The sequence below is a fragment of the Oxyura jamaicensis genome, chromosome 21 (genome assembly GCF_011077185.1).
Source record: "Oxyura jamaicensis isolate SHBP4307 breed ruddy duck chromosome 21, BPBGC_Ojam_1.0, whole genome shotgun sequence".
Classification (NCBI taxonomy): Eukaryota; Metazoa; Chordata; class Aves; order Anseriformes; family Anatidae; genus Oxyura; species Oxyura jamaicensis.
The window spans coordinates 2,820,072-2,844,761 of NC_048913.1; the positions used below are offsets into that span (position 1 = coordinate 2,820,072).

Consider the following 24,690-nt stretch of genomic DNA (forward strand, 5'->3'; position numbering starts at 1 on the left):
TGAAATACGGGGGCTGAGTCATCGGGCTGGAGTAGCTGCACCTCTAAGAGAGGTGTGCTTGTTTTTACTCTGGTGGCGTAGCCGAAGCCGTAAGGGCAGGCAGTGCGTTGTTCCACTTTGTTCAGAAAATCCAAGATTAAAGGCTCAACCACATGCATGCAAATTCCCACAGAGTTAATAAATACAAGTAGTTTTTCTGCCTTTCCTGTGCTGAAGGCTGAGACCTCTATTATCTGTCACACCTAGAATTTGGTGTGACAAAGTGGTGCTGGTCCTCTCCCCTGTACAGTAATGAGTAAAGTGCATGGGTAACAAGTATAGGTGATCTCCAGGAGATACGGAACTGTAACTCATGAGATTCTTTCTTTGTCACTGCAGTAGAAAGTCCTGGACTTCTGAAAACACTTCTTTGAAAATCATCAAGCTGGGGCTCACATTATATGGTAGGAGTGAGGGAAAAGCATACAAACCCTTCCTGTTTGCCATCTCAAAACAGGATTAAGTAAACAAGGCTTGGGATTTTTGTGATCAGATAAGCAGCTTTAAATTCCCTGTTAGAGCTGGGTGCTGGACCCTTTGCACCTATCTGGGAAAAGAGGGTGGTGGGAGAGGTTCACCTCTTGGAAACTGAGCCTGTCACTGCCCAGCTCACTGCACGTGCCTTTGGGGAACAGGCAGAAGTGTTGGAGCTGGTTGCTGCCTCTGAAGCCAGCTTAAGATCTTCTGATGGGGCCAGGCCTGAAGTGCTACAACTGATCACGGCTTTGGCTTATGGCAGAGCCTTTGGGGCACTGCTGGGAGGGGTGGCTGCTCTGCTCAAGTTTGACTTCTGCACTGTTCATACTGAACCCTGCTGACCTGAAGGCTGTGGATTAGTAATTAGAAGTCATTCACATAGAGGGAGTGTCTGTTTTTAAACCCGACGTTTCTTGTTTGTCATTAGATTATCACTAATAATGATTTGGAGTTCTGCAAACACTACAAATAACCTGATACTCTGATAGTTGGGTGGAAAAAAGTGCCAGACCTACAGAAACGGCCTTGCAGCGTGGCCTGCACAATGACTAACCCGAGCCAAAGTAGCAATTATTTCAGAGTATTGCTTCACCAAAAAAAAAAAGAAAAGATATTTTCTCAATTGAGCTGTTGCCAGGCAACCCTTGTTTTTATTGCCCTTAAATGTGGGTGAGAAATTACTGAGCAAAGCATTTCTGTTGTCGGTGTAACTCAAATCAGGTTGAACTAAATGATGTAAAAAGTTGCCCCGTTAGATTGTGAGCGACCGTATGCTGAAATCTGGACTTGACTTTGAGTCAGAGTAGGCCTGGAGGAACGAGCTTACAGTAAGCAGAACGCAGTTAAAAGCCTTGGCAGTAACACCTGGAACGGAGATGATAAGAGCTGAGGTGAGAAGCTCAGCTGAGGGTGGCCAGATTCATGTCGGATGCAATTCAACTCCAATTGGTGAGGTCCTGTGCTGGAGCTGGTGGTGGTTTGCAGTCCCCAGCCCAGCAAGGAGCTCTGGGCAGCGTTTCTCAAAGGTACCCAGCTATGTCTTGGGACTGGCAGGGCACTATCTGTCTCTGCCCCAATATCCCTAGCTATGAAAGAAGAAGAATAGCTTTTTGTTTTTAGGAAAAGGTTGGAGTTTTGCGTCTGAGAAACATTAGGTAGAATTCAGTACAGGTCAGTTCTGTGTCATGACAATAGCAGGAACTTTCAGTACGTTTGTTTCTTTCAGAGGGAATTAAAAAATCTTCCTCGGGTTAGACTGTTTCATTCCCTTCAAGCTACTCTGAATTCCAGAGGAGAAACGAGCACCCTCACAATGAAACCCTGTGCGTGAAGTCCTGGCCGCGCTCTGGCAGTGACAGACTCACGTTGACTTCAGCGGGATTTGACCCTTTTTGTTCTGCTGGGCAGCACAAAGGATGCTGGCAGAAGAATGCTCAGAACAGCTCAGTGGAGTGGTGCTTCCACGGGCAGGAGGAACGTGGATAACAAATGTGTGAGAAATTGAAGGCAAATTACAGTGAAACAGTTAAAACTGATGATTATTGATGTAATCCGCAGTTACCAGCAATGACTTAATTGCACGTGCAGCACCAACCCTAGTGTGAAGTGCTTAATTGGTGTCTCCAGTGGCTCAGGTGAGTGGAGCTGTGTTATGATTACATCAATCCCGACTTTCCTCTTCCCAGAGGATGTCCCAGGATGTCCTGGGCTTTCCAGTGCTCGTGCAGCAGCTGCCTGTGTGTGCAGCCACGGGCCCAGCCGGCGCTGCCACCAGGGACTCGCCCCACGTGCACAAAATCCCAGCTGTGCCCGGCAGCGCTGGCACTCCTACATGCTGACAGCAAGGTCGAATAAATGATAAAAGCACAAAGATGTCAATTAAGTTGTCTTGAGCCTGACCGACTCTTTGAAAATTCTCCAAAACCAACAAAATGCTGTTAGTAATGCACAAAAAGAATTTGGGAGAAAGGAGAAAAATGGGTGTCGGGATACGGGGTGACCTTACAGCTGGCTTGTTGCTGCACCAGGTCTTTGCACAAAGATGAACTTTTCCCACGAGCTTTAGAGAACAGTGAAATATGATTTGGAAGACTCAGTTTAAACGAAGGGTGATGGATCCATGCATTAATTTTCATGTGTCAGGGCAACAATCAGACATATTTTGATGCCCTGGAGCCCCTTGATGTTAGCCAGAGCTTTGATTTGTGTGCATGTGGATGAGCACTTGCAGTTTGTGCAGGGCTGAACATGGATTTGTTCCAAAGCTCCCTACACAAAACTCAAGTCCTAGCTGCAATCAGCCCCCCAGACAACGCTGTTCAAAGCTGCCCAATCTTGAGAGGAAGGAGGGCTTGGAGACCCTCCCCAAGGGTCCTGGTGTAGAGCACTCACAGGTGATCTACTCATGGCACTGAGTTCATTTCTGTCTCTGCTTTCCCTTATGCAAGTCATGCCCCAAAGCCAGGAGAGGACAGGATGTGGAAAGGGTAAGAGGGATATTCCTGAGGGATATCCCCAGAACTTCGATACCGCAGCTGCAGCTTTCAAGGCCAGGCAGCGTGAACATTCCTGCAGGCTTGCTTGAGCTGACATGAAGCTGCTGTGTAGCCAGGAGCCGAGCTGTGATTCTCCAAATCCCAGCTGAGTGCCCCAAGCTTGCACCCTGTAAGGTCAGGATGGACCTGGTTCCCAGCTGCTGTGTGTCAGCGTCTCTGCGCTGGGGTGAGTGGGGCTGTGCTGACTTTCACACCAAGACTTGGCTGCGTGTCTGTGACTGCAAATGAGCAGAAACTCTGAAAACCAAGGTGGCCGTGCCCCTTTGGCGTGAGTCATCCATCGTGGAAGTGCAATTTCTGGGTGTTGTCCCCTGACCTATGGCTCAGCGGCCTCGAGGCAAGTCATTTCACCTCTGTTCCCCAGCAGTGAAGAGGAGCCAGTTCTGCTTGCTGCTTTTGCGATCTATTTTCAGACCTATCAGGGAAAGGAGCAATTTACGGCGAATATTGCCCTCGCGGTTTGTTTGCAAAGCACTGTGTGTGTTTATGATGCCATAAAAAGGCAGCGTAGCATAATTGACCACAACATGCTTTGCATTTAAAACTTTTGCAATGGAGAAACACTTTGTGTCCGCTAAACCTTGGACTCAACTTCCTCCTGAATGCTCAGGACCTCAGAACTCACTGTCCTGGAGGAAGGGAGCAGCCTGGGGACTGCTCTGTGCAGCAGGAGCTGGGACACCAGAAGTAAGCATCATAGCCGTGACTTTCTGCACAAAGATAACAGAACCACCGAGCAAGAAGCTGTGTGGCTGGGCTGCTTGGCTTGTAGTCAGTGCTTTGTGTGTGGGTCTAATGGGCTGAGATAGGAGGAATTGCTGCAAGTATCTTGTAGTCTTTGTCTCAGCCTTGTAGTGTGATGTGTTTTTTGCTTTCTTTTGAGCTACCCAGAAGCAATAGCTGTTTTCAGATATAAAGATACCGTACATTATTATGAGCTACTGCAGTTGTTTCCCCTCATTAAGGAAACTGGGCTGGCTCAGTGCCTTCGGGGGGCTTTTCCATGAAATCCGAACGAATCACCCTAGCTCTGTGCTGTAGTTTACCCAAGAGAAGGGCGAGATGTCCCTGCCGCACCTCAGAATTAACCCAACGCTTTAAAAGCGCACTGAGCCTCCGACGAAGGAAATAACGAGAGCCCGGGGCAGCAGCACCCGGCCAAGCCGCCTCCCGCGGGGGCTGCGGGGAGGGAGGAGGCTCCGGGCCGGGCCGGGCGGGGCGGCGGGGGCGGGATGGGGGCGGCGGTGCCGGCTCCGCGCCGCGCAGGTTAAGAACCGCGTGGGGCCGCGGTGGAACCAGAGAGAGCCGTGCCGAGCCGCTTTAAAAGCCGTGCCGAGCCCTGCCGAGCCGTGCCAGCATGGCCCAGCCCCGCTGCCGCTCCGTGCTCATCACCGGCTGCAGCCGTGGCATCGGGCTGGGGCTGGTGCGGGGGCTCGCAGCCTCCAGCCCCTGCCCCGAGCTGGTTTTCGCGACGTGCCGCTACCCCGAGAAGGCGCAGGTAAGCGATAGGGGGAGGACGGGGACCCCCGGGCAGTGCGGACCCCGGCCCGGAGCCGGGACTGTGAAAGTCTCCGGGGGAAAGGAGCTGGGGTTGGGGTTGCGGAGCCTTGCGAGAGCTCCCGAGGGGAGCAGAAGGGAGCTGGGACCCCCCCCACGCCCTCCCCGGGGGGATCCCGCAGCTGCAGCATCTCGCCCCGCGCTGGGTTCGCATCTGGAGGTGGAAGCGGGTCCTGGGCTCTCCAGTCCTGCACGGACCTGCAGCCCCGGGAGCCCAGGAAATTGCTCCCTGCCTCTTCTACCTGCTGTGTCTGTGCCCTGGCTGTCCTTCCCCTTTTTCTGCTGGACTCACAACAACCAAGAAAGCCCATGCAAGTGATGGTTTAAAGCACTCTTCTTGGCAGTGCCCTTCCTGGCCAGGTAGGGACCGGCGCCTCCTGCTCGAGATGGATTAAATTGTGTTACGTGCTGCTGCCGAATTCACTCGCAGTCCTTTCAGCCAGCGTCCCTCTTGCTACTGCACAGCAGCAATGTGTCGGGACTCCTCCTCCTCCCCGTTCCTGTCCCTAGACTGTTACATGCGAATGTCAAACAAATAAAAAGCACTCCCCAAGCCTTCGGGAACAAGCTGATAACGAGGGTTTTCTGCCTGCTCCCTCTGTTGCATCTCCAGCCTGATCTTGACTCTCCCCGGGAAGGCAGAACGGTGCTGGGGCAGCGCTGCATGCACACAGGTATCAGCCTCTTCTCTTCCTGGGAGCACTTCCCAGTGCTCCGGGGCTGCAAGGATCCAAGCTGTCAGCTCTGCCCCGCTCAGCCCCCTGTGCGTTGCTGCAAGAACTTTGCAGAACTGATACCAAAAGCTCTGCTTCTGCAGGGTACAAGCCTGCCCTAGGAGAGGCAAGTTCCCCAGCCTCGCAGTGGGTTTTTATTCTTAGTGCAAACCGTGATGCCACCAAAAAGCATCACATTGCAACTTCTACTGCTTAGCTACCCAAAACTTCAGCAGCTGGTGCAGAGGCTCTCATTCAAGGCTGCTAATGCAGGGCTGGGCAGATGGGGCCCGCAGGCTGACCATTCGCCCCCCCAGCAGCATCGTGTCGCTCTGCAGGTACATACAAAACTGAAGGAGAAGGTCTTAGTCTTGTTCCTTGATGCTAGAACAGCCCATACAGCACAAAGGCACAGTTAGGGCATTCCTGAATCAAACTGCCCTGAAACGGTCCGGAGACTGAAATGCGGAGCGCGGGCTGCCTTTCCACTACGCGAGCTCCCGAACTAGTACTCGCTCACACTGTTTGCTTTTATCTCCTTTTACAAGAGCTGGCGTTTGTCCCAGCTGTATTTCCTATTGGTGATTGCACAACGGCGAGGTGCAGTTGCGGTACAGGAAGCTAGCAGAGATGTATGAGCTGCTGGGAGATAGAAATCTCCCTCGGGTGTTTGTTCTAAAGCTGCTTTAGCTGGTGCTGGGGGAGGATCTCATTCCCTACCTGCCCCTCGTGTCCAGCATTGATTTCCCCTCAGAATGATCTTGCATCGGTTAGGTGGAAAACCTAAACGGATCCTTCAAGAGGAAGAGCTTCCTAGGAAGCATTACACAGATAATATCTTAATGCAAGTTCCTATGATGCTCTTTTATTTGTTATTTTTTATTTTTTTTGCATTGCCAGTACTTAAAAACCTTGAGCAGAAAGGCTGCTAAACCTACACAGGAGGACAAAACAGTCTTCAGACAGCTCAGAGTGCCTGGAGAGGGTCTGGGTGACTTCTTGCTTGCAGCGGGAGAAACCTGGAAAGTGCCGGCCGCCCCGTCTCACGGAGGCAGGAAGCTGCCCCGGGGCCACATTCCAGTAACCCCGAGTGGTGATCCTGCAGGCCACACGGGTGCATCGTAAGCTTTTTTGGTTGTTTTGTTTTTTTTGGAGCAAGGGTTGTCCTTGGGGGCTCGCGGTGGGTTTTTGTTCTTTGTAAGGACCTCTAGGCCATGTGCTGTGCTTTGGCAGCACATCAATAGAAACCTCTGCAGCCAGCTGAAAGCATATTTCTAACAGATGGGTTTGGAAGCTCCACAAGGAAGGGAAATCTTTACTGAAGGTATTGTAGGCTCACTGGCGTTATCTGTCTCATCTGCAGCGCAGAAAGCTGGCACAAAAGTTGCTGACCTTCGGAGGTGTGCCCCCACCGTGCCACTAGTCCCTCTAACCCGGGGTGAGCACAGATGTGCTGCAGCCTCTACAGCAGGAGTCTTAGCACCAGGCACCTCTGACCATCTCAAAGCCTGGATCCAATTTGGCAATGTTGCTTGAGTGTGGTATAATAAGAAAAGGTAAAGGTTCAGTGACTTTTTAAAATTATATATATTTTTTCCAGACAAAGCTTTTTGCCTTCACTGGCTCTCTGCTCAAATCCTGACAAGCCAGGCTCCTGCACTCCAGACACGGGCGCTGCAGTCCTGTCTCGGTGCACGTGCGATGAGCTTTGCCCCTTCCTGACCTGTTTGCTGCCCGTGCAGACGGGGCCGTACAGCTGGGTGACTTGTTCTTTCTCTGCACACCTGAGATGTCAGTGCCTGCTCTTCCTTTTGACGGTGATTCAGGCTCTCAGATTTTGTTTCTTCCCACTTCACCATGGGCTAAGTGGCCATATGAAAAATCCTGATTAATATGCGCACCGCTGTCTGTCCCGGATCGGGGGATGAACTTGGGGAACAGCAACTCTGGGCAGTTCTCTTCACTTCTGCTCTCCTCTGGTTTGATAGAATAGGATTTTCCTCCTGCAGAACATGGTGGGGGCGGGGAATGGAGGGAAAGGATAGAAGAAGCTTAAATAAGCCTTTTAAAGATAATTGTCCAGCTTTTAGAGGAAAAGTGATTAACGACACTTAATTGCTGGCAAATTCAGTGCACGTCTTGGGGACACAAGTCAGCAGCAAACCCCCAGTAGCTGGGAGCTGCCCAGAGAGCCTCGGAGCAGCGCGTGTGCTGTTATCCAGCCGACTGCCTCTCGAGGACTGCTCCACGCAGACGGGAGCCCCCAGGGACCTGACTTTAGGAAGAGATGCCGGAGAAGAGTCTGACTTTGCTTTCCTCCGCGTACTACAGCGAGGAGCGTGCCTCCCGTAACTTGCTAACCCTGGGATAATACTCAACAGCTGCAGACTTTTGCATGTGAGTCTGCTGGCAGGAGCTGTAATAACTCGAGCTCTTGTGCTGAATAACTCCTAGGTGGCCTCCGCAGAACATTTGCCTAACAAATGGGCTTTAGATCACACGATAACGTGCAGCAGGCCTGCAGGCGCATCTAGATAACCACCGCCCCTCCCTGAAAAGTCCCGTACTAGCCTCCTTCAGCCCAACTTTGATTCTGATCTGCTTTTACTTGGGCTGTTCCAGCACTGAGAGTGGAAGCAGCTAGAAATCTCTTGCAAAATAATCCTGATGTCCTGTCTTTGCGCTTCAGTTCGACAAAAACTCAGCACAGTTATTATTAAGCAGCCCATACAGGACCTATCTGTAATTCTCCCATGTTTTTTTTTCTTGCTCTTTCTTCCATCCTACTTCCCCATAAGTCAGAAAGCTCTGACCCAAAGCCCAAGACAGCTAATGATGGTGTGGCTCCTGTTGTCCCCCTCTGCCTTGGTGAGGTATGGAAGGAATAAATGGCTTTTTTGGGGGGAAGCGAGGTAGCTGAAGGGATCCACATCCCTTGTGTGACTCCTTACAGTGCCTCCTGCCCTCAGCGGGGTGTGTCTGAGCCTGGGACCTCGGGACAGGAGCACCTCTTGTTCCTCCTGCATTCCCGCAGCCCAAGTGCTCCCAGGTGAACAAGGACGCGCTCAGTTCCTCGCTGCTCCAGAGACCTCTGCCGGGCCCTGGAGAACGGCCAGGGCTTAATGTGCTGCTTCCCTTCCTCTGAAGCAGGAGGTGGTGTTACTGCCAGTGCTGCGGCTGTTCCCTCGTCAGACACAGAGCTCGCTGAAGAGCTTCTGCACTCCGTCTCGGTCAGTTTTTTTTTCTCTGCTGCATGTTTTAGCCATGTGGTCTGCTATTGGGAAGAGCAGCTGAGCAATCTCTGGAGCAAGACGGATCTGCTATATCAGGCAAAGGGGGCTGTTCTTGAAGCCGTTCTAATTTTGGCTTATGGCAGCGGTTTGCGCTTCCTACAGCCTTACAGTGGATTCAGGGCAGTCTGCAGCAGCTTGGTGTGAATTCTTCCATAATCAGGCAGGGAGCTGGCTGCACAATGTGCTACGGGATAGCCTGGCTCACAGGGATGGGGGCAAATATGATCCTCTTTGGCTCTGTCCGGAGTGCAAGCAGCACAGTGTGACACGATACCTGAGTACCCTCTGCCCGACCAAGCTGCCTGCAGGCTGCCGTGGGCTGGCTTCATTGCTCCCAACTGGTCTAGCGTGGCCGGGCTCTTTCCAAGAGTTGTAACTGAAGTAAAAAATGCTTTCATAAAGGAGGCAAAGCAAATCCTGCTAAATGACAAAGACAACAAAACATCCTGATTGAAATCTAGCAGTCTGTGCACTGATGAATCCCTATCTGGAGCCTGGAGTGCCAGAGGACCTTGTTTAAATTGGAGTGGGCTGACTCTTTGTTAATCGTAATTAAAATCAGCGAGCAGGAAACAACAGATGTTAATCACAGTCTGAATTTTTCTTGGAATCCCTAAGAGTTGATTCTCATGGGTAACTATTCAGGTACCGAACGCTCCTAGGGCTACTACACTGAACGCGGGACTGGGGGTGGTGTGGAGTGCTTTGTTTGTCAGTTTGTTGGTTTGAAATCAGCTTTCACAGCACGGTAACTCAAAGAGGCTTCACCTGGGATGTGACGGCTGCACCCGCTGGCTTTCAACACAATTGCATAACCCAACATATCAAATACAAGGTGCACATGAGACAGCAGCACCGAAGGGCATTGCCCTTATGGGTTGTGTGGCTCTGTGAGGCTGTGCTCTGAGACCCTGCCTTCCCCGGGGCTGAACCTGCGTGTCTGCAACTCTTGCAGACACCTTTGATGGGTTTTTCTTTGCTTGTTTGTTTTTAATGGGGGGAGAACAAGGTATTTGATAGATGACCACAGTGAGCTTCATGAAAGCTTATCCCCTCGGTGGGAAGTCAATAACGGGTACCTGCATGCACTGCAGAAGTATTTTCAGAGTGCTCTGGACACGGGAGTGTTTTGATCTCTTAAATCAAAACTCCTTGGGGTGGGGAAAGAGGAGAAGCAGCACGCGTGGCTGGTGGCTTGAACTGGCTGTAACTGATTGGGGCTGGCGTGAGTTTGTCCTCCTCCCTGCCCCTTCCTTCTAGGCACAGCAGGGAAAAGAATGGGCTTTCCTGTGAGCTTTAGGTTTCCTAACTGGATTTTTCAGCTCGTGTCCACATCAGGTGAAGTAGCACTCTGTACTTCTTGAAGACCAGAGCGTCTGAGTTAGCTTTGTGCCTGGAAGCTGCTTCTGTGAAACTTAAACCGCTGAAGTGGGAGTCGGCAGTTAACCAAGTAATTAACTAAATGGAAAAACTATTGCATTTTAAGCCTGATTTGCATGCAACAATTACAATGTTTATGCTCTGGAGAATTCATAATGCTGCAGTGTTTGGAGCTCTTAAGTGAAGACAGTTTACTCACTTCAGAAGCCTCTCAGTTGCTATCACCATACAAAACATCTTCTGGGGCCTTTTAGCAAGGGAAGTTTATCCTCTGCCTCGCAGTTAGTAGCTTGTTTCCGTTTGACAGTGAAGCAAACCAGCTGCAAATAAATGAACGAGTCCTGGAAGCCAGGACACTTCTGGAGTTCATCACTAATTGATACTGTCAAACTAAAGTCCAGTAGATAGTCCAAAGCCACGTAATTCTTGCATAACTGTCATATGCCTATCAATAAACCAGACAGTGTGTCCTGAGCCTCTCAGCTGTGGCAATGTGCCCCCTGAAGATGCGAGGATAGGGATGTCTTCTGGTTCTGTGCTTCTGGCTTGTTCCTCTTCTTCCCCCTTCCCTAACTGCAGCTGTAGACTGGCTGCGGAGGGAGAACAAGTTTTCTAAACAAGCCTGGGGGGAATCTTGCAGAGCATGAAGCCGAGATAAAAGATGTGATGCATTGTGACATGACCAGAGGATGTGGAGTCCCTAAGCATCTCCGGGTGGCAAAGAAGTGCTCTTTGAAACTGGCCCTCCTGATCCCTGTTCCAGAAGGGCTCCTAAAGAAGTGGATTTGCTCGAGCTGGAATGTTTGGCCGTGGCTGCTCAGTCTCCTAAACACGGCTGGGAGTATGGAATCCATCTGTTACATCTGGCCACGCTTCCCACTTGGCTATATGGCACAGAAACCTAAGTATTCCAGCCTGGCCTATAAAACCCAGTTTGCACATGCCTTGTCCAGAAGCAACACCAGTATAGTACCAATCTTCTCCAGGAACACTAGTCATTCCCCTGTTGCTTGCTCTGCTACTGAGAGGCAGTAGGCAGATGTCTGAATTATTAATGTCTAGCAGAAGAGCATAGTTCTCCTGGGCAGTTGCTGTTTGCATAACCAATTTCTTTTGTGCTTTACCTTCAGTTACGAGAGCTGAAGCTAATGAGGGTGCTGGGAAACAGAATTTCAATGGGAAAATTGCTAGAAAACTCTTCCTGCCAACAGTGGTGCCAAATGGCTTTTTAAAATAATTCCTGCTGCCCTGAAGCGATGCCTAGCACCAGCTGAACTTCAGGAGAGTTACACTCTTCTTAGCAGAAGTGGGGAATTGCTGGCTTGGCACACAGCCTGAGCACTGGATTTACTGTGGAACTGGCAGTGGTAACCACTTGATTGAAGACCTTTGGTTAGACTGCAAACGTACCCTCTTGATGAGGTGCATTTGAGACATGCTGAAAACTTAACGTAGCGTAGTGTGCTGGCATCTTGACTGAGCAGGTGAAGAGTCCAGTTTCTTGAAGCAGTTCATCTTGCTCTCAGGAAAGCTGCTCAGCAGGATGGAAAGCAAAGTAGTGCCACTGCCTTCAGTCCAGTCATGAAAGTAAATGGCAGTTACAGTTCTGGAGGTGCAGAACTCAAACTGTTTTATGTAATAGCCATGGACATATCCACAGAGAAGCTAACACAAATATATTCTTCTTCCTAGGAGCTCCAGCAGCTTAGCAAGCAATACAGCAACATCAGGCTCCTCCAACTGGGTGAGTAAAGGGCTTAAATAGAAATATGTTCAACCAAGTCAGGAGAGAGCATCTTAAACCACCGCTCTCCTGCATGATCTGTAGCTGTGCATGACCTCCAGCAGCTGAAAAGATCTGTAACTTCACCTTCCTCTTAAGATAACACTGGGGAAACACAACCTGTGTAAATCTTCTGTGTATAGTCTCCATCTCTGCATGCTGCCTGAATGTCCCCATTCAGACTGATGTCAGTTTAGCACGTGCTGTACAGTGTGCTAGACAGCACTTGAACCACTACCCACTGTTGACTGTGGCTGTTCTTGGCTCCTCTGTGCAGATGTGGTCTGTGAAAACAGCATCAAGAAAGTAGTCAAAGAAGTGGAAGAAATTGTGGGAGACAAAGGTCTCAACTGCCTCATTAACAATGCTGGCATTAATGTGCTTGCTTCCTTGGAAGAAGTCACAGCAGAGACGATGCTCACCATTTATGAAACCAATACAGTTGCCCAGCTGATGGTCACTAAGGTAAGAAGTTGAGAGAAATGCTTCATCTATGGTTCTGCAGAGGCTCTGCCACTAGTGAGCTGGACCTGTTACCCATTTGAACTGCACCCCTAGAGAGCACCAATGGCCGTCTATCCAGGATCTTTCTCTATTTAAAACCACTGTGCTGGTGGCATAGAGTTGTACTGCAATTCTTCACAGAGCAGAACTCGAGAGTCCAGCTTGCCTTGAACAGGCAAGATGATCAAATTAAAACAAACTCTTGTTTTTACAGGCTTTTCTACCCCTTCTGAGGAAGGCAGCCCAGCTGGGCACAGGAATGGGCTGCCACAGAGCTGCTATTATTAATATGTCCTCTCTTGCTGCCTCCATGCAACTCGTCCAGGCAAATGAGATGTTTCTCAAGGTCTACCCCTACAGGATAGCAAAGGTTTGTATGATTCCCTGGGCTGTGCTCACTGGGTGAGAGCAGGTCTGTGAGTTAAGGGCCATCCTGTGCTTAAGATGATGATGTGAGGTGTGCAGCACTTCCTGGGTAGGCTGACACAGGAGCTGTTCTTGTTCTTAATGTGGGTGGAAGTGGGGCTTGTGAAAACGGTACATCTGGAGCAAGCATGCCAGCTTCTTAAGAACAAGCTTACACACATGCTCTATCGCTACACTGATATAGATTCATTTCAGAGAGACTTGGTATTCAGGGAAGAACTATGCTATCAAATGTGTGTCCTATTTTCTGTGCACTTCTCCAGCCAAAGCAAGATAGCAGACGTGGAAAAAAAAACAAAAGGTGTGCTGACCTGTACATTTAGTGAGGGGTGGAGTTTTTAGTTTTGTCACATCCAGAGACTGAGTTTGTATGCATTGTCAAGATCCAACATACAGTTTCTCCTACACCACCTACTCATAAGCTGTTAACATGCTTGTTTTCCCTGATCAGAAGTAAAAAAGCTGAATGTTTGTGTTGTGATTGTTGCAGAAAAACAGAGTCCTTATGTGAAGATTATTTTTCCACAGCTCCTTAAGACTTTCAAATGTTACTTTATCTTCCATCATAACTTAGTTTCTTCTTTGGGCAGTAAGCTTGCAATGACAGAGCTTTCACAATGCTTGTCTTATAGATATTTCTGAGACTGAGGGCCCCACTAAGTCCAGATAAGTTACCGTGACTGCTACTGCCACTCAGTTCTTACTGAAGATTTGTATAAAAACAAAACAAAACAAAACAAAACAAAAAAAAAAAAAAAAGAAAACCACTAGCATACTAATAGATGGTTTCCACTCTTCTAGACTGCACTGAACATGATCACCAGGTGTCTTGCTGCAGACTTGAAATCGGATGGAATTCTCTGTATTTCTTTGCATCCAGGCTGGGTTCAGACAGACATGGGCGGAAACATGGTTAGTGACATCTCTGAAAACATGGAAGTATGATTCCCTTGTTGTCCCAAACCCTGACCAACAACCTTCAGTACAGTATACACTTCCATGCATTGCAGAGGCATATTATGCAGCATGAAATACACCTGATTTGATTCTAGTAACTCCTTAGATGCATTTGATTGTATTCTGTCAGATATTGCCATTAATAATTCAACACTGATTTTCTTTCCAGGCTCCCCTGCAGGTGCAAGAGACTATCCCAAGTATTCTCTCTGTTCTGGATGGTCTTGGTGAAAAAGATAACGGCTCCTTCCTGGACTGGCAAGGGGAAACTCTACCATGGTAGATGTGCACAGTATACAACAGAAACAGCATGTCAGTCACTATTCAACTTGTGCCAGTAATGTCTCCTCCGTCTCCAGGATTTTCTTACGTGCTAGTTGAAACATACAGTCTAATATCCATCCTCTCTCTAGGTGTATTTGGAAAGGCTTGACTCTTCTTTGGTATTGCTACTGCTCTGTTTTAATGCTTCCTGCAAATACTACTGTGTTTTTAGTGATGGGTCTCTCCTGGAACCACTTAAAATAGATTAAAAACTGTAAGTTAAATCCAGGGGTTGGTTCCTCTTTGCTTCCAGTACCATACCAAGCCTCCCTCTCTGCAGAAGTCAGTGATCTGCCCTCAGGCCTGACCTGACAGCACAGGCTGTTGGATTCCAGTACGTTCAATTTGCTGGAGGCATGTCTCTGGAAAAGGTCCTCCAGTTTCGTCCACTCCTACATGAGCCAAGGCTGAAATTGCCTAGTCCTGAACGTGGATTTGGTACCTCTGTAAGCTCCTCAGCAGCTTCCAAGCGTCTCCAGGCTGATTACACCAGGCACTTGCTTTGTTCCCAGTGCGTGACTAACATCCTGATATCGGGGTGGGAATGTGGTTTTGTATATAAACTTCTGAAGTGTCTTCAATAAAGTCTTGTTTAAACAGATTACCTGTTTACTGAGCTACTTTAGTTAATTCCTCTGCATGTAGGTCTCTCTTCCCTGACCAGAGATCTGTACTTTCAGGCAGAAAGTCTAACCATTGCTGTCTCCTTCAGGCTAGATGGGTTTAATGTGGGGGAGCACACCTGAGACTGAGGCAGCCCCTATTTCTGGTCAGAAATACTGAAAGCAGCTGGTGAAAAGATCTCTGTGTTCTGGCTGAGGTAGGGATAAAAGCAACAAGTTCTTTGAAGTCTGGGATTGGTTTCAGCATCGCTCCTTCATGCCAGCTGATTACGTGCTTTCATGCTGTGCCAAGATGGCAGGTTCTTGTGCCCAGAGCAGACAAACAAGAGCGAGGTAAGTGGGAGAGGCAGGCGTGGCCATTCCTGGACAGCAGCCACCCTCAGATGCATCTCAGGGTGTGTAGGGGAGAGGTGTCTGCCCTCATCTCCCCATCCCTGTGGTGACAGGGACGTGAAGCCTCCCTGTAACAGCAGCTAGTTACCCCATGCTCTGACCTATTGCTAGTGAGCTGCTGCTGTCACCAGGCAGGTGGACAAAGCACGATGCTCTCCTCTCACCTGAGAACCACTGATTTCCCTCAGACTGAGACTGCACAGTCAGCACAAACAGCTCAGTTTGAAAGCTGCTGCTTAGTTTGAACCAAACCTCAGAAGGGGAGCTGGTGTGCCTCCTGTGGGCAGGAGACAGGGAGGAGACGGCTGCGGGGAAGGGGAAAACTGAGGGGAAGGAGAACACTTGTTTGCAACTGCCTTCATTCAGAACCATTACAAATGCTTTTTATTCCGCGGGCCGAGCTCCCTGGACATCCAGAACCCGGTCACTTTCCCTCCAAGCCCTCACTGCCGCCATTTCCCTGGGGCATGCGGCTGGAAGCGGGGGATCCCCTCGCGTATCCCCGGCGGGCGCCATCAGGGGGCGCTGCCGCGGCCGGCCCCGGAACTTCCGAGGCGGCAGCGGGCGGGGATGGTGAGTGATGGCGGCCCGGGGCAGGCCCGGGGCCCGGGGCCCGGCACGGTGGAGCCCGCTGTGAGCCGAGCCCCGGCACCGGGGGCTGCGGGGGGGCAGGCTGCCCGGGGGGCTGCGGTCCCGCCTCGGTGCGGATCCGTTCCTCTCAGCCGCAGGGCAGCGGGCGCCTGCTTTGCGCTCCTGTTTTGTGCGGTGGGAGCAACGCCTTGGTACTGAGCTGGGCAGAAAGGTGTAAGCAGGGCTGAAGTTGCCTAATTTTGAAATAGTAGGGGCTGGGTTAAAAACACGGGAACTCGGCAACATCAGTGCTTGTGGGCCGGGCCCCTCCAGCAGTATTCAGCAAGGTGTTTGTAAAGCAGGGGGTACTCAGAGGGCCTTAGCTTGTCTGTTGGGGGTTTGGGGCTAAATTTCAAAACTTTAACTTTGAAAATTTATTTTTTTTTAACTTTTTTTTTTTTAACTTTTTAATAATTTTTTCAAAGTGTGAAGATAACACGCTCGCTTCATTGAATAAACGTTCTTATTTTGACAGTCATTACTGCGGCTGACAGGGCGAATGAAGTGAAAAAAAATGTTAATATCCCAGCTGACTTCCAGGTTACTGAAGGCTTCCCGAGTTGCAGGTAAATGGGCAGTGCAGCCCGGCTTTCTGTTTGTTTTTGGGGGTAATTGGGCTCCCGGAAAGCTCTTTTCCTGCAAGCGGGGCAGGAGCGGTGAGGCTGTTGGTTGAGTCAAGCGGTTGTGGTGTTACTACTTCTGTGCCTGTTCTGTCAGCGTTGTGTAGCTCTAATTTGACTTCTGTTAAGCTAAGGAGGTTTCTTAGCAGCAGAAAAGCTTAATACTGAGAACAGTTTTCAGCTGTTCTGAGTTGCACTTACGCTACACAGTAAAATATCGTACAATGTAATTTTAGTTGATGTAACATCGTTAAGTCAAATTAAAAAATGCTTTCTTGATTTTATGACGGGAATTTCATTGTTTCTAAGTAGCTTCCTTTATTACGTGATTTTGGCTGTAATTGTCTGGTAGTTGTAGAGCTGGGCAGAGCTTTTTAAAAGATGTTTCTAGAAAATTCTGCCTCCTAAGTGAAATTCTTTTCTTCTCAAAGGCCACCTTTTGCCAAGGTCAGTGTCTTCCTTTCTTTGCTATCATTCTACATCTGTGAACTATAGCACGCAGCCCTCTAATAAGAATGGAGCCCAACCTCAGCGGTGGCATGCACTGGACCCTGAACTGGAAGAGATGCTGGTCCCCAGAAAACTTTCCATCACCCCCTTAGAAAGCTGGCTGACAGTTAGATACTCCCTTCCTAAAGCAGAAGTTGTCAATGCTCAGGAAGAAGCGGGCTATGAACCTCTGCAGAAATATGACTGTCCCCCATCTGAGGAGGGAGCTGATGTGGAGGAAGGGGAAGGAGCACCGAGCAGCAAGGTTCAGTGTAAGAACGTGCTGAAGATCCGCAGAAGGAAAATGAATCGACACAAGTTCAAAAAGCTGCTAAAGCGAAGGAAGTTTGTACGGAGGAGGATAAAGGAAGGTCGCAAGAAGAAACGTCAGGTAGGCTTGGGCTAAAGAGAACGTCTTAACCTAAATGCACACCCTTCTCAAACTGCTCTCTGTTCTGGATGATGTTTTTAGATGGAATTGAATTATAGAAAAGTGGCAGCAGCTCCTGAGAAATTTAGCTTAAGTTAATTCCGTATTTACTGGTCCAGGAGCATTTTCTGATTCGCTGTTTTGTGTTTCACCTGTACATCCTCAAAAACTGTAATTTAGAATATTTCTGTGCTTGTAAACAGATGTGTGAGTAACTGAAATATCTGTAGCTACTGGAGAATTTTTGCGTTTGCGTGGAAGATTAATTTATGTGGTTGTGTTATGTCAGGAATTCTGGTTTAATCTCAATTTTCTGCCTGTCTTGCTGGCATCCTCAAGCACTTCTATGAAGACACTGTAGGAAGAGACCATCCTGTTGTCTTTTTTTTTATATAGAACCCTTTTACTTTCCCTAATAGAAAGGGTGAAGGGGGCCTTCATTCAATTTGTAGATATTTTTCAGTACTGCCTTTCAATAGTCTGTTAGGTCTGCTACGATATAGTTTAATTGATTCTTTGTTAATTTTCTAATTGTTTAGATGCCTCGTTAAAGGGGGCTAAATAGATTCTTTACATTTGTGGGAAACAGTGTCAAACACTTTATGACGAGAAATCCTCTTACTTTTCATACGGTTTCACTGTCCATCTTCTCAGTGTTCCTACCACAGAATTTTTAAGAGAATGCTACCAAGATCCTTGTGCATTTTAGATGCATTTTCTGCAGGAAGGCTTACTGTGTGTTGATGTTTGGAAGAAGCTGCCTGGATAAAAGCATTTGTTTAACTTTTGCGCATAGGTTCTCCTTGGGACACTTGGGCAATGACTGATTACTTGAGTGCTGCACCTGAACTGTTACCATTCTCTCTCTTTTTCCTCTGTTTTAGGTAAAATTTGAGAAAGACTTGGAGCGCATCTGGAAAAGAGCTGGTTTGAAAAATCCTCCAGCAGGATGGCAGACACCCAAGATATTTCTGAAAAGTTCAAAGCGATAAAAACACTTGTAATGAGTTTTCACATGTAATTGTAATTAAAAAAATATATAAGTAAGCAGACTTCTTTCAACCTTTTTCTGAGTGCGTTAGGATTAGTAGGAGGTCGCTCTGAGTCTTGATGAGCAGTTTTCCAATGGCAGACCTGACAGCAGCGTGCTTTTCCTCCCCAGGAGAGTGGCGTGAACCCTTGTGTGGTGCCTTGGCAGCGCTGTGTACAGTCCAGTGCTGCTGCTGCCAGCTGTACTGAGCAAAGACGTCTTAGCCTGCAGCTGAATTTCTGAAGTTGCTCTTTAGGATTAGACCGAGTAATGCACTGTTAAAAACAATTGGTTGTGGGAGAGGCAATAAGTGAAAGACCTCTTCTAATTGTTAGTGTAGCTGCAAAGGACACCAGCAGTTTGAAAATTCTTTTCAAGTGGCATTGTTTCGTAGGCTTACTGAAGGAGGGCTGATGCTTATAAGTGAAATGGGCGTTGGATCAGAATTCCATAAATTATTTCTGCAAAAGAGTTACCCGATACCTTTGTGTGCGTGTGTTTTACGGACATTGCATGAGCATCCTTAAAAGGCATATTTGTTTTTTCTGTTCTGTAGGCCCTAATAACACAAAAAAGTTATTTTTCTATGACTGACCCTTGTCATACAGAACATCCAGGTATTGCTATCAGTAAAAGTTCAATGCACGTTACTCAGTAATTACAAGAACAGCTTTGTACCTGAGATAACCCTGTTGTGATCAGCTGTTCTTACATGTCTGAAAAGAGTCAGGAAAGCTGGGAAAAATATAGATGTTTATTTTAAACCCTGTCAAGGGGCTTGATATCTTGCTTCCGTGTTGGATTCTGCTTTTGATATTTTTTTTGAGGCAGTTAACTTGGGTCCTGTGCGATTGAGTTCTTCCCTGTCACTGGTTAAGTGGGGTGGACTGGCCTCTGGGAGAAAGGAAGGGAAAACGAATTCCACGGGCTCTTCATCCTGCAGCCTACAGAGGAGCTAACTTGAAAATGTATTCCCTTTTATCTGCTCGGAGCAGGACGCTTCACTAAGCTGAAAGGGAGGAAAAACTATTCGCTGGGATGTATTGCGGTGAGGTAAAGTTTAATCTCCCTGCGGAAGGAGAGATGACGCCTAGCATACAGTGAACATTTCTGAGGCTTTCTGCTGTTCTTGTCGCTAGATGGCAGTAAAACAAAGCCTCTGAAACTAGCATCGGCAGAAGCCAGCTGGATCTTTATGTAGGTATTTTGAGGAGAGGGGGCATGCATGTTTAAAAATTGATTAATCTTGCTGGAAAACTACTGGCTTTCTGAAAACTACTGGAGTCCTGTAGAAACACATGGCGAGCACATTTTTATAGCTTTTTTTTCCCAAGCTATATGTTAACAGCAGGAGATTTTGATCAAAGGCTTAAAAAGATGTTCCTTCCTCCTCATGCTTTAAATAGGCTGCAGTTGCTTTTAACCAAGAGCAGTAGGACTCTCAGCTTACTGTCAGGATTTCAAGGAAGAGGAGGAAGCCCTGTACCTTCAAAACTCACCAAGCAAAGAAGATGGAGTGCTGGTTCTGGCTTACAGGTTTGTAAGACATGCAGAGTTCATCTAGGTGTTTCTAAAATGCACATTCCCTGCTCGAAGGTGCATCAGGAAAGGCTGGGGCATGATCTTCTGGTGCTAGTTAACTACGGTGATGATTACATTATATTAGGGTGCTTCTGTGGTGAATTGCAAGTCTCCTCTAGGTAAGGTAGTTTATTAAATGGCATTCTCTCTAAGTAATAGTCCAGTCCTCCAAATGGTAGTCTGCCAAGTGTAGCCACTACTTTTATGTATCTATTAGACATAATTACACAGCCATGCAGAGAAGTCTGGAACTACCGTGTAATTTAGAAAAGTGTCCATAACTTCCACCCATGGAAGTTACTACCAGCCTTAATCATATAAATGCTGTATTCCTTTTTGCTGAAGTATGTCAAAACACGTCTCAGGAGTTGCATTTTATGTGGCAGATACTGCAAAGACTCTGCTGTATGTGGAACTAACCAGATAATATACACCAGGGTTGTATCAACTTGCTTGAGCCTTCTTGACCACAGGATGCGATTTCCAACTCTCACTTCACTGAACAGGGAGAGTCAGATAGGAGGAACCTGTCCGTATTTTTCTGCAGGGGGAGCAGTAGTGCGTAGTATGCTGTTCACAAAGCTTTGTTATGAGTTGCTCATAAAATATGTGCATACTTGCACGCTTACCAATGTGTACATGTATGTGCCTATGTAGCCGTGGTAGAAAAAAGGGCTTTAAACAGGAAAGACTTGACTTATCATTGTCAAAATGTTTTAAGGCTCTTTCATCTCCTTATTAATCTGCTCTGAGAGGAAGTGTTTGAAAGTCAGCAGGAGGTTGCTGGAGGAATTTGTGCTCTGTGCTACAGAGAGTGGGGATATGCAGTGGGTATGGTGATTTTATGTTTGAAACTGCCTGACAGTTACTGGTCTGGGAAGATCCCTTGAAACTGGAATGTGAAACCAATTACACTTGTGCTTACACTCCCTAATTCTTGGATTGTGTGCACTTAAGTACAGGCAGCAAGCTCAGCTGAGCACAACATCCAGTTTGGTAGTTGTATTGTAGCAGTCGGGTCTGTGCTGAAATGAGTTGGCTCTAAAATAGGAAGTCAGCTCATTTCGGAAGGGATGAAAGTTCTCAATTTTATTTATCCCAGCCGAAGCACCACACTGCAGATTTAAGCAGACAACATCCTCCCTTTTGGAAAGGGCAAAACCAAAACCCAGCAACGTGATGATGATAGCAGGCTTCCAACAAATATGTGGCAGAAATGCCATCTCCTGGTAGTGTGAGTAAATAATGGATACGGGAAAACTTTAGATTTTAGTTGCTTGCTTGACCTGGATAGTGAGGTTTCTCACTAGGGTAGGATTTAGATACGTTTTAAGGAGCCTTCTCTGGAAAATGCATTGCTCAGTTGCATCAGTATTAATTCCTGACATTTTTCAGATGTTTCTGGACATAAAATAACTGCTCTTTCATCCATGCAAATGAATTCAATATAACTTAGGAATAGGGAGCAGAGAGATTTTTATCTAACCATCCTCAGCCTTCTGAGTGCACTGGAATTACACTAATTTTAACAGCTGAGAAACAGTCAGGCTTGATTAGTCAGGCTGGAACCTGCTAGCCCAATGTTTATGGATATCTGACAGACAAAAGCCCTTTCAGGGAGTGAATAGGACTTTGCTCCTGCTGTTACCTAACTGCCTGAGGTTGCCCAGTTATTGCTGAGCAGGAGCAGTGTCTTCGCTCTGGTGAGCTAACACCAGCGTTCGATGGGACGCTGTCAAAACATTACCTGGGATAAATTGTTGTATGTACCTTGGCTTCAGTAACTGACCCGGTCCTTTTCAAAACACGAAGCCAACTCTATTTTAGTGGGTGTGAGCCCCAGTCCCTGTCTTCCAAAGATAATAAAACGTGTGTTTATTCTAGCTGAAAATCTGGCTGAAGTAATCTTACTGATTTTGCAAACAGCACCTGTGGATAAGTGAAACTACGTCTTTTCTTTTCACCATTCATGCTGATCTGCTGTTGGCATTTCTGCTCAGACTGTGAAAACATCCTGGTTTAGGTTCACTTGGGCCGAGTCTGGTCAGTTACCCTCCAAAAATAACAGCGCTCTGTGCTTAACCTGCAGCCTTGAGTTTTGCAGAACTGAAATGGTTCTGAAGATTAGGTTTTACCATTCCCACCAATTAAAAAAAATGAAATAATTCAATAACTGCAGCTCTTGTAGACATCTGAGCTAGCTTTAAGCAAACAGCATGCTGGCTTTCCTGTGGGGGCGTCCCTTCTTGCTTGTCTTTCCCTGTAAAGGAAAACTGAAACGAGGAGTCATGTGAGTCAGAGAATTGAAGAACATCATCTGATACGGCACTTGTGTCAATTCCCTGAAAACTGAGTCTTGTAGTCTTGCTCACTGCATGGTCACCAATGCATCTTCCCTGTGCTGTGCTTCTTATTCCCACAAAACTTATAAGAGCTGTAAAATGACAAGACTCGTTCCCTACTCTCAGACGTGGCCAAGGCTGGATGTTCAAAATAACAGGAGGAAGGAGGAGGTTGAACAGACAGTGGGATCACGGAACTGCAAGTGCCTTGTTTCCTTAGGAAATGTGGCTAAAATCTTGTATAAAATAAAAACATACAATTAAATATTGGTCAGAAATAATTAATGTCTGTTTTCTCACTTGTTCAATAAGCAAGTCTTGGAGCAGATCAGTGCTCTTGAGCTGAAGGAGTGTCGTTGCCGTTGGTGTGTCTAGGTCTGGAGAGGATTTGATGCTCTGGGAGCCTCTTAGCTGCTGCCACCCCTTTCAAGTCCCGTAGCTGCTCGCAGAGTGATTGGTGGTAAGACAGGGATGTTGAGTCCTGAGCAAGGAATCAGTGCATCAGGTACAAATTCCAAACTATTATATATTTTTTTCAGGTTTATTTGGAGGGAATTAACAGCTGATATCAGGATGCTTATCACCGGCCAGAGAAGAATTGGTTAAATATGAAGAACAAGCAGCTAGAGAAGAATGTGCCAAAATAAAAAATAGTAAAAGAGGCTACAACAGTTGGAGTCAGCAATGTGACTATGTGTCAACAGCGCTACGTTACTCACCAGCTCTGCTCCCTGGGTGCTTTTGAGTAAGAGCCGTTTCCTCTCCTGACAAAGGGGTTTTGCTGCTTGAGGCAGCCGGTCAGCCCTTGATGGGGCAGCCAGCTGGAGGCTGTTCAGCAGCAGAATCACCGGGTACATCCTGAAGTCAGAATCTCTGCTTGCTCACCCAGGCTTAGTAGGCCTTGGTTTGGCTTCCCTGACCGTTCATATTGTTTCAGTTACTGCCCAGAAGATGCTGCTGCACACGATCTTTTCTGTTTTTTTTTTTAAGGTCTGAGTGAGACCTTAAACCTCCGGAGAAACTCTCGGTGCCTGATCCTGCTGTCTGTGTGATGTGGGAGAATGACGTGTGTTATCAGCATCCCGCCATCTGTAAGAGATTGTGCTGTAGGCCCATCGGAAGGTAGGACTGAGCTAAATGTGGCCTACTTTCTGATACCATCATCCATTCCTTGGGGAAAGGAAGAGTTTTGTAGCCCTCGGAAAGACAGGAAAGCCTTTCCCTCGCGAGTAATTTATGTAAAACCCTGGGACAGTGAAAAGGAAGTCAGCAGAAAAAAACAATCTCATTATCTCCGCCTCGGGTGCAACACCTTTTCTGGGTGATTTCTAATTATGAAGTGGGGCTGGGGAGTAGAAAGGAGAGCAAATAAAAAATGTTTGTAGCTTTCAGAGTAGGGACAGCTGAACTGAGCCGCTCACCTCTTTACTCCCTTATTCAAGTCAAACGTTGTTTTATGGAGCCAAGAGGTATCAAAGGAGCAGCCTTCTCTGCTGTGGTTCTGTCAGGAGCACCTCGTTATCTGTGACTGTTAAAGAGCCAAATTTCTCTAAATTGTAGGATTTATGTTTTCCTCACCCAAACCATTGCCCCTGGGTCTGTCTGGTGAAGTTAATTTCGACAGAACCACCATGCAGGGGTATTCTTCCATGACTCCTCGAGGGCTATTTGGAGAGCAGGCAGTTTTTGCAAGAAAAACCAGGCCGAGTTGCGTGCTTTTCAACCATTTTTCATAAATCATGCTTTCCAGAGGATGCACTGACTTCAGAATGCTGTTGTTAATTTCTTTGTCGGTGGCTTGCTACTCTCTGTTGGTGCTCACATTTAACGAGGAGGTTATAAAGCACCCCAGAGCTGTTGGCTGGTCTCACGGAAGGAAGGGACAGTGATGGTGTTTATTAGAGTAATAAATCCTCAGAGATTAGATAATATTGAAAGGTTCCACGTTATACCACTAGTTTAACTGGGATTATTGCACTATTTAAGACTTAATAAGAAAGGGGGCAGGAGCTGTGAAGGCTCCTCTTGTATCTATTGAGAGCAAGTACCCAATTCACATAGAGTACCCGTAAGAGCTGGCCAAGCTCCACGTTTGTGTGCCTAAATTTGGCAGCAGGGATATATTGCCTTATGGAGAGGAACCTCCTTTCAGCCGAAGTATTTTTATTTTAAACGAAACTGCCTGCAAAGCTGAGGTAAATAATACAACTCTCTGGGAAGCGACCTTCCAGCTCCCTTTTTGGAGCCAACCTATTAATTTTTCCACTCTTTCCCACTCATTTCTGATCTCAGAATAGGCTGCTGTGCCTGGAATTGCACTGCTTCATTATTCTAGGCGGGCACAGCAGATGGGCTGCAATTAGTGTGGGGATCGGAGTTCTCTTTCAGAAGCTCGCGGTCCCAAAACGCTGTTCCCATGTGGAGGGACTGAAAGATGTGGTTGGAGGCACAACGCTGGTGGTCAGAAAGGGGACGCAGAGTGGCACCTCTCAGCTAAATGGCTCTTCCCTGAGCACTTTCAGAACTTTCTGGTTCTTCATGGAA

The 24,690-nt window shown here is 47.5% G+C and overlaps 2 protein-coding genes across 3 annotated transcripts; both read left to right on the forward strand.

Moving 5' to 3' along the window:
- Positions 1–4,286: 4,286 nt before the first annotated feature.
- Positions 4,287–14,609, forward strand: LOC118177098 (C-factor-like). Its single transcript, XM_035344499.1, has 6 exons — positions 4,287–4,569; positions 11,707–11,758; positions 12,075–12,262; positions 12,516–12,671; positions 13,529–13,639; positions 13,854–14,609. The coding sequence occupies exons 1-6, from the start codon at positions 4,429–4,431 to the stop codon at positions 13,965–13,967; spliced, it is 762 nt and encodes a 253-aa protein (XP_035200390.1). The 5' UTR covers positions 4,287–4,428; the 3' UTR covers positions 13,968–14,609.
- A 922-nt stretch (positions 14,610–15,531) lies between these two features.
- On the forward strand, positions 15,532–18,987 carry AURKAIP1 (aurora kinase A interacting protein 1). Of its 2 annotated transcripts, none has more exons than XM_035344501.1 (4): positions 15,532–15,597; positions 16,130–16,220; positions 16,706–17,154; positions 18,078–18,987. In XM_035344501.1, the coding sequence occupies exons 2-4, from the start codon at positions 16,169–16,171 to the stop codon at positions 18,183–18,185; spliced, it is 609 nt and encodes a 202-aa protein (XP_035200392.1). In that variant the 5' UTR covers positions 15,532–15,597; positions 16,130–16,168; the 3' UTR covers positions 18,186–18,987. The 2 variants fall into 2 exon arrangements, with proteins under 2 accessions (XP_035200392.1, XP_035200393.1); XM_035344502.1 differs by lacking the exon at positions 15,532–15,597 and adding an exon at positions 15,712–15,780.
- The last annotated feature ends 5,703 nt before the right edge of the window (positions 18,988–24,690 follow it).

Bases quoted from the DNA above. Each gene is read 5' to 3' on its own strand.
- LOC118177098 (XM_035344499.1), top strand. From the start codon at position 4,429: ATGGCCCAGCCCCGCTGCCGCTCCGTGCTCATCACCGGCTGCAGCCGT. The intron at 4,570-11,706 runs GTAAGCGATAGG...TCTTCTTCCTAG, and splicing joins GCTACCCCGAGAAGGCGCAG to GAGCTCCAGCAGCTTAGCAA. The intron at 13,640-13,853 runs GTTAGTGACATC...TTTTCTTTCCAG, and splicing joins CAGACATGGGCGGAAACATG to GCTCCCCTGCAGGTGCAAGA.
- AURKAIP1 (XM_035344501.1), top strand. From the start codon at position 16,169: ATGTTAATATCCCAGCTGACTTCCAGGTTACTGAAGGCTTCCCGAGTT. The intron at 16,221-16,705 runs GTAAATGGGCAG...TTCTTCTCAAAG, and splicing joins GAAGGCTTCCCGAGTTGCAG to GCCACCTTTTGCCAAGGTCA. The intron at 17,155-18,077 runs GTAGGCTTGGGC...CCTCTGTTTTAG, and splicing joins GTCGCAAGAAGAAACGTCAG to GTAAAATTTGAGAAAGACTT.